Source organism: Vicugna pacos, chromosome 4 (assembly GCF_048564905.1).
Source record: "Vicugna pacos chromosome 4, VicPac4, whole genome shotgun sequence".
Classification (NCBI taxonomy): Eukaryota; Metazoa; Chordata; class Mammalia; order Artiodactyla; family Camelidae; genus Vicugna; species Vicugna pacos.
This window is the reverse complement of record NC_132990.1, coordinates 71,159,694-71,171,986: the sequence shown is the minus strand read 5'-3', so window position 1 is coordinate 71,171,986 and position 12,293 is coordinate 71,159,694. Positions and strand designations below refer to the sequence as shown.

Below are 12,293 nucleotides of genomic sequence, written 5' to 3'. Positions count from 1 at the left end.
AGAAACCTCATTTATTGAGTTCCTACCATGTGTCCTGGTAGGCATTTGAGTCATTCACACATTCATTCTGCAGCTCAACAGATTTTTTTGGAGAGTCTTCTGTGCACCAGGCACAGTGCTAGCCATTGTGTATAGAGCAGCAGACAAAGCAGACATTATTGTAGCTGCCCTCATGGAAGCTCAGAGGCTGGTGGGGAAGGCAGACACTGAAGATGCACATACGTAAATATATAATATCAAATTAAGTGCTGTGAAGGAAATGAACAGGATATATGTGAGAGAGTACCTGTGGAAGGGTCTTCTTTCCATAGGATTATCAGTGAAAATTTCTGAGGTGGTGTCATATGAGCTGAGCCTTGAACAACAGTAATAATAATCTTAACAAGGGTTTTCCGATTGATAGGGTATCCCATCATTATCATTTTACCTGTGAGGGAATGGAAGAACAGAGAGATTAAGTAACCTGCCCAAGGCCGCACGTTAGAAGATGCAAAGATCATGAGAAAGAGCCTTCAAGATATGGTGACTAGCCCTTGCTATGGCCTTAAAAGTGGAAGAGACAAGCAAGGTACACAGACAGTCAGGGCACTTCTAGAGGCCGGTGCAGCTAAAGCATGATTAGCAGACAGGGGAGTGGCAGTAGATGATGTTGGAGAGGTAGGCAAGGGTCAGACCACGCAGTACTTTGTTGAGTACTGTGTAGAATTTGGATTTTATTCAAAGTATCATGGGAACAACTCAGTGAAGGAATTTAAACAGGGGTGTAATATGATCAAATTTGATGCTTCGGTTTGGTATCCACAGATTCAGCCAACCATGGATTGTGTAGGACTATAGTCCTTATTCAGTGAAAAAAGTCTGTGTAAGTGGACCCACACAGTTCACACCTGTTCTGTTCAAGGGTCCACCGTATCTTTCATCTGTTGGCAGTGCATGAGGGAAGGACAGGAGCTGAAGGTCGGCAGGGTGGGAAGTGTCCATGGGAAGTTTGAGGAGAGAAGCAGGTGTGCCGTAGTGGTCTTGGGTGGGGTGCAGATTGGATCATAAGATAGAATAGGCTTGCTATACAATGTTGAGTGTCTGTCTGAGGTTTTTATCATCGTGAATTTAAAGTAAAATCAATCTGTATAGTTATGTGATTTTTCCCCAGTGATGTTTAGCTGGGGATTGCAGAGGGTTGGTTCATAGAGGATTGGTATCCTGCCCATTGTGTCCAGTGGAGAAAGAGAGTATTAAAACTGTATTTGCAAAGGAATAATTATAATGACAGATCATGTAATCTGGTGGGTGTTGTTGGAAAATAAGGGTGACTGATAGATAATTAAAAGGGGGTGAGTCAGGAGATTGTAGGTGGAATAATTTGAGGGACAACTTGAACAGATGAGGTAGAAGTATATCAAAGTATATTCAGTGAATAGATGTTGTAGTTTGAAGTTTGGAGTTGGTACAGATCTCTGATGTACCCACTGCAATGAGTGATTTGAGGCGAAGTAGATGAAAAGGCATTGGGGATGACATGGTCTAGGGTTTGAGACACTTGGGTTTGGACAGATTGTTCTTTTAGATGAAACTGCTAAGAATGATGACGGGAGTTGGTGTGGGAAGGAAGACCATGAGTTAAGAGTTCAAGCCTTCGGCAAGGAGGGAGAATGACCAAAGGTTGGTGGGTAACGGAAACAAAAAAGGAGGGTTCGGAGAAGATGGTGTATTTGGATGGCTTGTGTCTCAAAGGAACAAGGATTTTTGTCAAAAAGGAAAAGTAATAGTTTGGAAGTAGCAGGGACAAGAATACCTACTCTACCTTCTGGCCTTAAGGATTTGGGGATTAAAAAGAGCAAAGAAAAACAGTCTTCGGGACAGCAGAAGAAGTAGTATCCTTACTACCAGCAGGTTTCAATTAAGGCAAAGAGGTGGAGGGAATGTTCCTGAAAAAGAGGTTCCTAAAAAATGTTTGCTGATTAGTGCAGGCGTTCTAGAAGGGAGCGGAAGGTTTGGGAGGGAGGAGAGGTAGGAGTGGGGGAGGGGTGTGGTGTGGGCATCAATGTGGTTAGGGCAATAATAAGACCAGGGACCCTTGAACTTCGGTTCAGATGACAAGTAAACAGTTGCACTGTGTAATGGAATTAGTCCCCCAGCCCCCCGCCCCTGCCATAGTCTCTGAGACTACAAGCCCTTGATTCCAGTGCTGCTAAATGCTTCCTCAGAGAGTGTGGCAGCTTCCCATGCAGCTTATCCTGAGGTCTCAAGGAGTAATGTGGCAATTTTCAGGGAGGGCAGCTGGTGCCAAGGACTAATGGTGACTTGTCCAAGGTCACACAGAATAAATAGCAAAGCAAGTCTCCTAACACCAAACACCAAGTCTGCTCACCACTCTAATTTGTTCATTTTAGTTGTAGTGTTCATTTACCCTACTGCTGGTAGAGCTGGATCCATTAGACCATTAGAAAATGAAAATTAAAGGGGAAAAAAACCCCTAAAAACTAGCCAGTATTTTGCTTTGGGACCATCCCAGGCTCAGAAGCAGGTCTGTACAGAAAAGATGAGAAATGACTGTGTTTCACACAGGCCCTGGAGAGCAGTCGTTTTCGCCCTGCAGGGTCTGTATGACCATAACTGTGTGCTTTACCCTCATGCATGTGCTCTGTCCACAGGGTCATGTAGGCACAACAGCAACCAAGAAGATCGATGTCTACCTCCCCCTGCACTCAAGCCAGGACAGACTGCTGCCAATGACGGTGGTGACAATGGCCAGCGCCAGGGTGCAGGATCTGATTGGGCTCATCTGTTGGCAGTACACAAGCGAAGGACGGGAGCCGAAGCTCAAGTAATCCTCCCTCTTTTTGGCTGCTCTAGTTTCTGGTTGTCTCCTGGCCACCCGTGCTGCATTCTGGGCCTAGTCAGTCTCTCTAGGCATTGGCCTGGGAACCAGACGTCTGCACTGATCCAGGTCAGGTCGCTCCCCAGATCTTGGGCCTGTGTGTCTCAGCCTTACCTCAGAGAAATCTGCCTGCAAAATAGACTGATAAGTTTGTGAACCCCTTTTATGGTGCTTGCTGATAAAAGAGGCATGGGAGGTAGTGGGGGGGAACTAATGTTTGTTGAGCACCTACCAAGAGTTGGGTGCAATGTTGGGCACTTCACACCTGATTTCGCACTTAATTCTCCCACTCCCGGTGAGGGGGCATTATGATCCTCATTTTGCAGAGAAGGAAGCTTAGTATCAGAGAGTTGTTATTTGCTGAAGTTTATACTAGTGGAAGATGACAGAGTCAGAATTTGATTCCTGGTCTATTTTATCTGTTTACCTTAGACAATAAGCCAAGACATTTGCATTATTTCCTTTTGGTCTGATTTACAGTTTTGTTTGTTGTCAGTTAGTGGCTCAAGTTTTCTCTCAGTCACTAGGCTCTATTCCTCATTAAACAATTATATTAAAAATATAGTGCTTGAAAGTAGAGTCTCAGCATGTACATCATAACTTGAACTTTAAAGTGCTTTGCTGTATTGGTTTTCCCACACTTAAATTCCTTATCTGACAGGCATCCGTTCCCAGTTTTATGTGCTCTTCCCAGCATTAGGGTTTGGGATACAGCAAAATGTAGTGGATGCCTTCATTTTGGAAATGTATTCTCATGGAGACGTTCTCTTCTCACATTTTCAGGGTTAGAATGGTCCAGTCTGCTATCGGGTTTGTTTGTTTGTTTGTTTTGTCCTTTAGGTGCATTAAATTTGCACTTTATTCTCAAGTTCTCATTGGCATTGCCCTCCACTTTGCCTCAATAAATTGTGCATATAAAGATAATCCTTATTGCTCCCATGGCAATAGAAAGCCTTCTCAACCAAGATACCACCTAGGTTCAGAAAAGGGTCAAGCCTGCATCTATGCTCAAGGCTGAGCTATGGTGTTTTCCCTTTTCAGTATGACATAGAAGCAGGAAAGAGAGTCACAGTGCTAGTGACTTTACATATGTTGTCTGAGTTAATCTTTAAAACATTGCTTATTGTAGGAACTGAAATCAGGAGAGGGAGAGGAACTCGTCCAGAGTTACACAAAGAGTAGGCAATAGAGACAGGAGTTCAGCTGTGTCTTGCATTTACAGATGAGGAAGCTAAAGCATAGAGAGGCTAAGTAGCTTTCTTAAATCACACAGTAGGTGATAGAACTGGTATTTAAACTGAGGAATTTCTGACTCGAGAATCCCACTCTTCACTATTATATAGTATTCTCTACCATGGAACTCTATTATAGGTGATACTAAAATGTTTATTAAGACTGTACTTAGTGCAGGCACTTTGCTAAATCTGGAAATACAGAAGTGAAAAAGGTACTGATGCCCTTAAGGAGCTTATTGTCTAAGGTAAATAGGCAATAATAATACAATGCAATAGCATGTAAAATCATGAGAAAAATCTGACCCTGTATTTGGTAGTGAGAGTGGAATCATGGAAAGCAACCTTAAGTGACACCTGAACTGAAAACTAGAGTGGGGAGAATATAGCTCAGTGGTAGAGCATGTGCTTAGCATGTGCAAGATCCTGGGTTCAATCCTTAGTACCTCCATGTAAATAAATAAATACCTAATTATCCCCGCCACCAAAATTTTTTTTAAATAATGAAGTAAAAAGGTGAGTAAATAAATAAACAGAAAACTGGAGAGGAGGAGGAGGAGGAGGAGGAGGGAAAGGTAATGTAGAAAGGTTGAGAGGAGGGTGCTCTAAACAGAGGGAAAAGCGTGGATTTCTGGTTATGATGGCCTTTTAAATTCATGCTTTAAATTCTATATTCTGCTCCAAATACCTAGTAGTGATAAATGAAATATGTTATTGACATACTTTAATAACAAGATAAACATCCTGTGGACCAGAAACACAGCCAAGTGCAGAAATAGGTAGAGTGTGCTGGGACTCAATTTTTTTAGGGTATTACTTCCCAAAGAACATGCTGTAAATGAGTTTACCAGTATGTGAGACACTAATTTTCCTCAGGCTTCAGGGTAACTAGGCAGAGCCTGAAGGTGCACAGAGCCTCCAGCTATCATTTCTGGGTAGTGAACAGTCTGATCCCCCTACCTATGTGCTATACACATACTGTTATTTTCTAGGTATACCATGATATCAAAAAAGAGTGGGAAACACTGCTTGAGGGTGGAGACCAAAGGACTTCATGCCTAGATAAGGACCAGAGGAATTCTCACTGCTGGAAACTGGGAGCTAGGGTAGGATTGTCCTGCCTGTGAAAAGAAATTGAACAAAGCTTCCTGGGTTTGTGGCTCACTTAAAGTTGTGTTTCTGGGGTTGCGGGGGAATAGAGATAGCTGTGTGACCAGGACCTGACCATGCTGTGACTGGGTTTATGATATCCCAGGTGTCCCAGTGTTACCAAAGGATCGGAACCCTGAACTACCAGCATAAGACCTGGTTCTAGACTGGAGGCCTCTGCACCAACAAGGATGGAAGACAGTGGCAATATCTATAAAAGCGTTAGACAGGGAGGGGTGAGAGAGGAAGAGAGCGAGACAGAAAACAAGAGAAAGCCGTCCTATTCAAGAAAAGCTAGGAAATTAAAGTTCCAAAGCAAACCAGTATAACTGGTACTAAGAAAGAAAGACAGTAATCTGGAGAAGTCACACTTAACAAAATATAAAAAAGTGACCTGAAAATTAATTTCAAATAAATATATTTAACTTCATCAAAGTGATGAAAGAATACCATCCATGGTAAACTTCTAGGAAATTGTAAAACAAAACCAAGCAGGTAAGAATCCAAGAGGTAGGTTTAGGCCTTTTTCTTGCCTTTTGAGAAGGCCTGCACTTCATCTGTGGAGTGTGTACCTACTTTTACTTTAAACTAAACACCCACCCCCATGCCTCATGGCCTCTCTGGCCTTCTAAGATGGCCAGCACTCTGTCTATAGAGTATGTATCTCTCTGAACAACAACAACAACAAGAAGAGGTGGATTTAGAAGACCAATTAAAAGTACTGGAAATATAAAATGCAGTTATGAAAGCTAAAAAAAAAAGAGTATATGAGATCAGCTCTAGACAGGGCACAGTTAAAGAGGAAATGAATTGAAAGATAGGACTAATGAATTCACCCCAGGATGTAACACAAAGATATAAAGAGATACAATGAATGAAAGATGAGAAAGGTAAGAAACATGGGGGAAAGTTAGAAAGCCTCTCATGTGTGAAGCAAAGAATAGAGAGAATAGCAAAGAAACAATATTTGAAGAGATGATGCTGGAGGATTTCCCAGAATTGAACACAGATAAGAATGAGTCTTTATATTAAAAGCACATACAAATTAAATAGAAGAATGATAGTTTTTTCAGCGAATGAGTGCTGGAACAATTGGACATCCATAAGCCAAAAAAATCAGCTGCAGCTTAAACCACATCCCTTGTATAAAATTAACTCAAAATGAATTGCAGCTTAAATGTAAAATGTAAAACTATAGAACTTTTAGAAGAAAACAAAGGAAAAAAATCTTTGGGACTGAGGGCTAGATGAAGAGTTCTTATACGTGACACTAAAAGCATAATCCATAATAGAAAAAAAAATAAATTGGACTTAATCAAAATTAAAAATTTTTGTTCTACAAAAGAACCTTAGTTCCTTCCCAGTCCAAAAGCTGCCAGGCAGCCATTCTGCCTTTTCTGTTACCATGGGTCAGAGTCTTCTGTTCCATCTGGCAAAGCGAGGTGGTCAGGAGGGTGGCAGTGAGTGAACTGGTAGAATTTAAGGCAAAAACAAAACCAATAGGGATTTTCTGGTAAAGTACATAATGAAAAAAGGAATGGCCCACCAAGATAATATAATAGTTCTGAATGTGAATGCATCTAGCAACATAGTCTCAAAATATTTTAAGGGAATTATAAACATACATCCTTGACTGATCCACAGTCAAAACAGGAAATTTCAGTACCTTTTTATTGGAAACTGATAAAGTAAACCAAAAATTAGAAAGGCTAAGGAAGATTCAAATATTTAATTAGCAATACCGAACCCCCCCCAATAGGATTTGTCTTGTAATAGTTTGTAAACCTCTGAAATTGAGTATATCTTATGAAGATCTATATTCCTGAGTATACCTAACATGTTGACATTTTAAAATAGTTGCTCTGTAAATGTGTTTTGAGTTACAAAATTACATTGACTCTAAATAAGCCATGGTCTTCTGAAATTTTTTGTAATTCTTATGTGACAGTGGATTTCTCAGTTCTGTTTGCTATAAGGCAGTCTGTAAAGTCAATCCCTGTAACCTCATCAGGAAATGAAGTGCAAGGGTTTTTGTGTTTAGTTTTTCTCTAGCTTGTTTGTACCTAAGCATTGAAATAGATCCTTGTTTGATCTTTTGCGGTGGGTTGGCCCTTTGGAAGAGCTCCTCATTCACAGGGGACTGAATTGCTAGATGAACAGGAGAGCTTTCCTTCAATTTCAAGAAAATCACTTATTTATGAATGTTGCTCTCCTGTCAAGAAAAAACTATTTATTTAAGAATATTGTACTCCTGTCTCTGTGCCTTAAAAACTGTCTATGGAGGTGGGCTTTGGCCCCAGGGAAGGAGTGGAGGATTTGGCTCGACTCTTGGCCTTTTTTACTATAATAGCTGTTAATTCTTGAGCAAGATTGGGATGTGGTATTTAAGATAATTTCCTGCTTATTTTGATGCACTGATTTTAGAGGACTATTCAGAAGAAACTAACTGAAATCATTTCAATCTCTAGGTAGTTGAATATTTAAATTTAGACTTTGTTATATAGATTCATCTTTTTTGAATGTTGATCAGGAAATGGGGCCTATAAAATTTCTGCTTAGAGATTTATATTTGGACGGGCTTACTATATAATAAATTTGTACAAATATTCCATAGATTCTGGGAAAAATTACTCTCTATAGGTTGCAGACTTCAATATCTGCTTATGAAGTCAACAAGTTTAAATTACTATGATGTTCTTAACAGTTTTTGACTATTTGGTCCATGGATGATTAAGAGAAATGAATTAAATTTCCTGTGTGTGTGTGTGTGTGTCCATTTCTCCTGTTTCCACTTTCAACAGTTTCCACCTTATATATTTCAAGTGCACAAAAAAATTCATGCATTTCATATCTTTATTATTTATTTTTAATATAAAAGCCCTATTTGTTTCACTTATATATTGTGTCCTGCCTTTTTCTTTGCTTTATTTCAGTAATATGAGCCATTTTTCCTCTTGTTCTTTTTGTACTTGCCCATTATATCTTTGTTCAGCCTTTTTGTTTTAGATACATTGAGTACCTTTATGAGGTTTTTCCTTCTTGACCCAGTCTAAGTCGTTTTCTTTTCATAGGGAAGCTTATCTTACTAACATTTACTGTAACCACTGATATGTTGGTTTCATGTTAGTCAACTTGTTTTAAGCTTTGTTTTTTATGCTTTCTTTGTTTTTGGCTTTTTCTTGTATTTCAATCTTTTTTTCAATTCTGAAGCCGATTACCTATAGAATTAAAAAAAATTTTTAATAGACTTTACTTTTCAGAGTAGTTTTAGGTTTACAGAAAAATTGCACAGAAAAGATAACAGTTCCCTCATATGTCCTTCCTGCCCTTCATTTTCCCGGTACTAAGGTCTTACATTAGTGTGGTGCATTTGTTACTACTGATGAACAAAAATTGATACATTATTATTAACTAAAGTCAGTAGTTTGCATTAGGTGCACTCTGTGTATTGTACAGTTCTAAGATTATATCATACAGGATGGTTTCACCAGCCTAAAAATGTCCTACACGCCATCTGTTCGCCCCTACCTCCCTCACCTCTGGCAACTACTCATCCTTTTTACTGTCTTTGTAGTTTTGCATTTTCTAGAATTTCAGCTGCCTCCTTAGGATCATACTGTCTGTAGCCTTTTCAGACTGGCTTCTTTCACTTAGCAGTATGCATTTAAATTTCCTTCATGTCTTCTCATGGTTTGAGGACTCATTTTTCATATTGCTGAGTAATAGTCCATTGGGTGGGTGTACCCAGTTTGTTTTTCCATTTACTTGTTGAAGGACATCTTGATCACTTCTAATTTTTGGCAGTTATTAATAAAGCTGCTATAGATATTCATGTGCAGGTTTTTGTATGGACATACATTTTCAGTTCATTTTGTGTTTACCTAGGAGCACAATTGCTAGATTGTATGGTAAGCGTACGTTTAGCTTTCTAAACTTTCTGAACTGCCAAACTGTCTTCCATTATTTAGCATTTTCATCAGTGGTACGTGAGAATTCCTGTTGCTGTATGTTTTCACCAGCATTTGGATTAGTAAGCATTTTGGATTTTAGCTATTCTAATAGATGTGCAGTGGTATCTGGTGGTTTTACTTTGCAATTCCCTAAAGAAATGATGTTGAACATCTTTTCATGTGCTTATTTGATGTCTGTCTTATTTCATGAGCTGTCTATACAGGTCTTTTGCCTATTTTTTAATCAGCTTGCTTTCTTACTGAGTTTTAAGAGTTTTTTGTATGTTTATCAGATGTGTGTTTTATAAAGATTTTTCTCCCAATCTGTAGCTCATCGTTTTATTCTCTTAACAGCACCTTGACAGAGCTGAAGCTTTTAATGTTAATGAACTCCAACTTGTCCTTTTTTTTTTCACACATTATGCTTTTGGTAGTATAGCTAAAAAGTCATCACCAAACCTAAGGTTACCTAGTTTTTCCCCTTTGTTATTGTCTAGAAGTTTTATAGTTTTGTCCTTAACATTTAGGTCTGTGATCCTTTTAGAGTTAATTTTTGTGAAAGGTGTAAGGTCAGTGTCTAGATTTTTCCTTCCTTCGTTCCTTCCTCCCTCCCTTCCTTCTTTCTTTCCTTCCTCATCTTAATATTCAGTTGAAAAGACCATCCTTTCTCCTTTGAATTGCCTTTACTCCTTTGTCAGAGATCAGTTGACTATATTTATGTGGGTCTATTTCTGACATGTAAGATTTTTTAAAAACATTCTTTAATTAATATTTCTCCATCAGATTCCAGATTCAAGAGTGAAACAGTATCTTTTGAGGAACATCCATTTGTAAAAGAGAGAAGAATAAAATTCATTGAGGTTTTACCCTGTCAAGAACTTGAGATGGGAGGTATACTCTTGCTCTTTGCACAAAACCGTATTTACTCTACTTCATAGGTGATTTAAGGGATTTTCAAGGGTAATTTTGACTAGTCCCAATTTTATGCAGAGATGTTAGTCATGTATTATGACTTCATTGTACACTAGAATGGCCGTTCCTTGCCTTCTCTTTTTCAGTTGTCCCTTAGACATTGAACATATTTCACTGGTCTCTTACTTACTATTACTCTTGATTAGGCTACTGACAGGTAAACTACTAAAAACCTGAAGAATGTGGCTGTAGTACAGAAAGCTGGAGTAGTATACTTTGGAGATTATTGCTGTGCACAGTGAGTGGAATTTTCTGATTATAGAGCTGTCCAAATGAAACACAGTCATGTCACACCTGTTAGAATGACTATCATCAAAAAGACAAGACATGACAGGTGTTGGTGAGGGCATAGAGAAAGGGAAGCCTTGTGCACTGTTGGTAGGAATGTATATTGGTATAGGTGGTATGCAGATTCCTCAGAAAATTAAAAATGTGACTACCATGTGATCCAGCAATCCCACTTCTGGGTATATATCCAAGGGAAATGCAAATAGGATCTCAAAAAGATATCTTCACTCCCATGTTCATCGCGGCATTATTCACAATAGCCAAGATACGGAAACAACCTAAGTGTCCGTCTATGGATAAATGGATAAAGAAGGTGTGGTATACAATAAAATGTTATTCAGCCACGAGAAGGAAGGATACCCTGCTATTTTCAACAACACAGATGAAGCTTAAGGACATGATGCTGAGATAAGTCAGACAAAGACAAGTACTGTATGACATCACTGGGAATCTAAAAAGGCCAAACTCATAGAAACAGAGATGAGAATGATGGTTTCCAGGGGCTGGGGGAATTAGGGAGATGGTGGTCAAGGGGTACAAACTTTCAGGTTTTAAGTTCTGGGGATCTAATGTACAACACAGTTGAAAAATTGCCAAGGGAGTAGATCTCAAGTGTTCCCACCCTGATGGAGCTAATGCTACTTGGTGGCGATCATTTTATAAGAGTATACCAAATCAACACCTTAAACTTACACAGGGTTAAATGTCAATTATATTTTAATAAAGCTGGGAAAATATATAATACAAGCTGCAAATGTAAGCCACATTTGCAATTTTAAATTTTCTAGTAATTATCTATTTAAATGTTTCCCCCCCAAAATGAGTGAAATTAATTTGCATAATGTATCTAATCTAACCCATTGTATCTTAAATATTATCATTTCAACATGTAATTGATATAAAAATTATGATGAGATTTTTTAATATTCTTTTTTTTTTTTATCATGTTTTCAATATCTGGTGTTTATTTGCTGTTTGCAGTACACCAGCACATCTCAGTTCCGGTTAGCCACGTTTCGAGTGCTCAGTAGCCACATGTTGCAGAGTGCAGCTCTAGAGTATACCAAGTCATGACATAGCCATGCAACAGATTTCACTGTGCAGCTCTAGAGTATACCAAGTCATGACATAGCCATGCAACGGATTTCACTGTGGATTTGCTTCATTCTAATGTAACCTCCGCTACCTAGAGCCCTTGGGAAGCTTGGTGGGTTTTAGGGTTTATCTCATTCGGTATTGAAGTTTCTTTATTTTAATATTTTTTCATAGAAGCTCTCTAACGTGTTAACATTTTAATCTGCCTTCTTAATCAGTATATAACAGTGGTTAACAGTGTGGAATTTAAAGCCATAGTCGGTTAGAATTCTGGCACTAACCGTCAGGGTGATTTTGAATGGATTACTTCAGCCCATGATTCCAGTTTTCTCATGTGTAAAATGAGGATAGAAATTTTCTATCAGGGTAGTTATGAAAATAAAATGAGAAAATACATGGGAAGTGCTCAGTAAAGTTTCATTTCTGTCGCTGCTAGATACTATAACTATAGCCGGCTACAGCTATAACCAGTACCAGCAGTAGTTCAACAATAGTAGCCTAATTTATTCCTGTCTTGATGTTGTAAGTAATTGTGCCATGCTACGATGATACGCTGATGCCCTGTGGGCTTATGAAGTTATGTAGGAGCATTTGACCTTACATTATGTGTTTTCTGTCAACTTTGCAATCTGAATTCTTTATACTCCCCTCCCCACTCTTCTTTTTTTTTTTTTTTCCTGTCTGCATATCCACCACTATCAACTCTTCTCCCATTTCTAGGTTGCTGCT

General features: G+C 38.9%; 1 protein-coding gene across 1 annotated transcript in view; it reads left to right on the top strand.

Annotated features, from left to right (window-relative positions):
• MAPKAP1 (MAPK associated protein 1) overlaps window positions 1-12,293 on the top strand; it is a 210,140-nt gene that overhangs the window by 92,088 nt on the left and 105,759 nt on the right. The window contains 1 exon segment of the mRNA XM_072960125.1: window positions 2,652-2,824. Coding sequence (XP_072816226.1) covers window positions 2,652-2,824 — 173 coding nt within the window.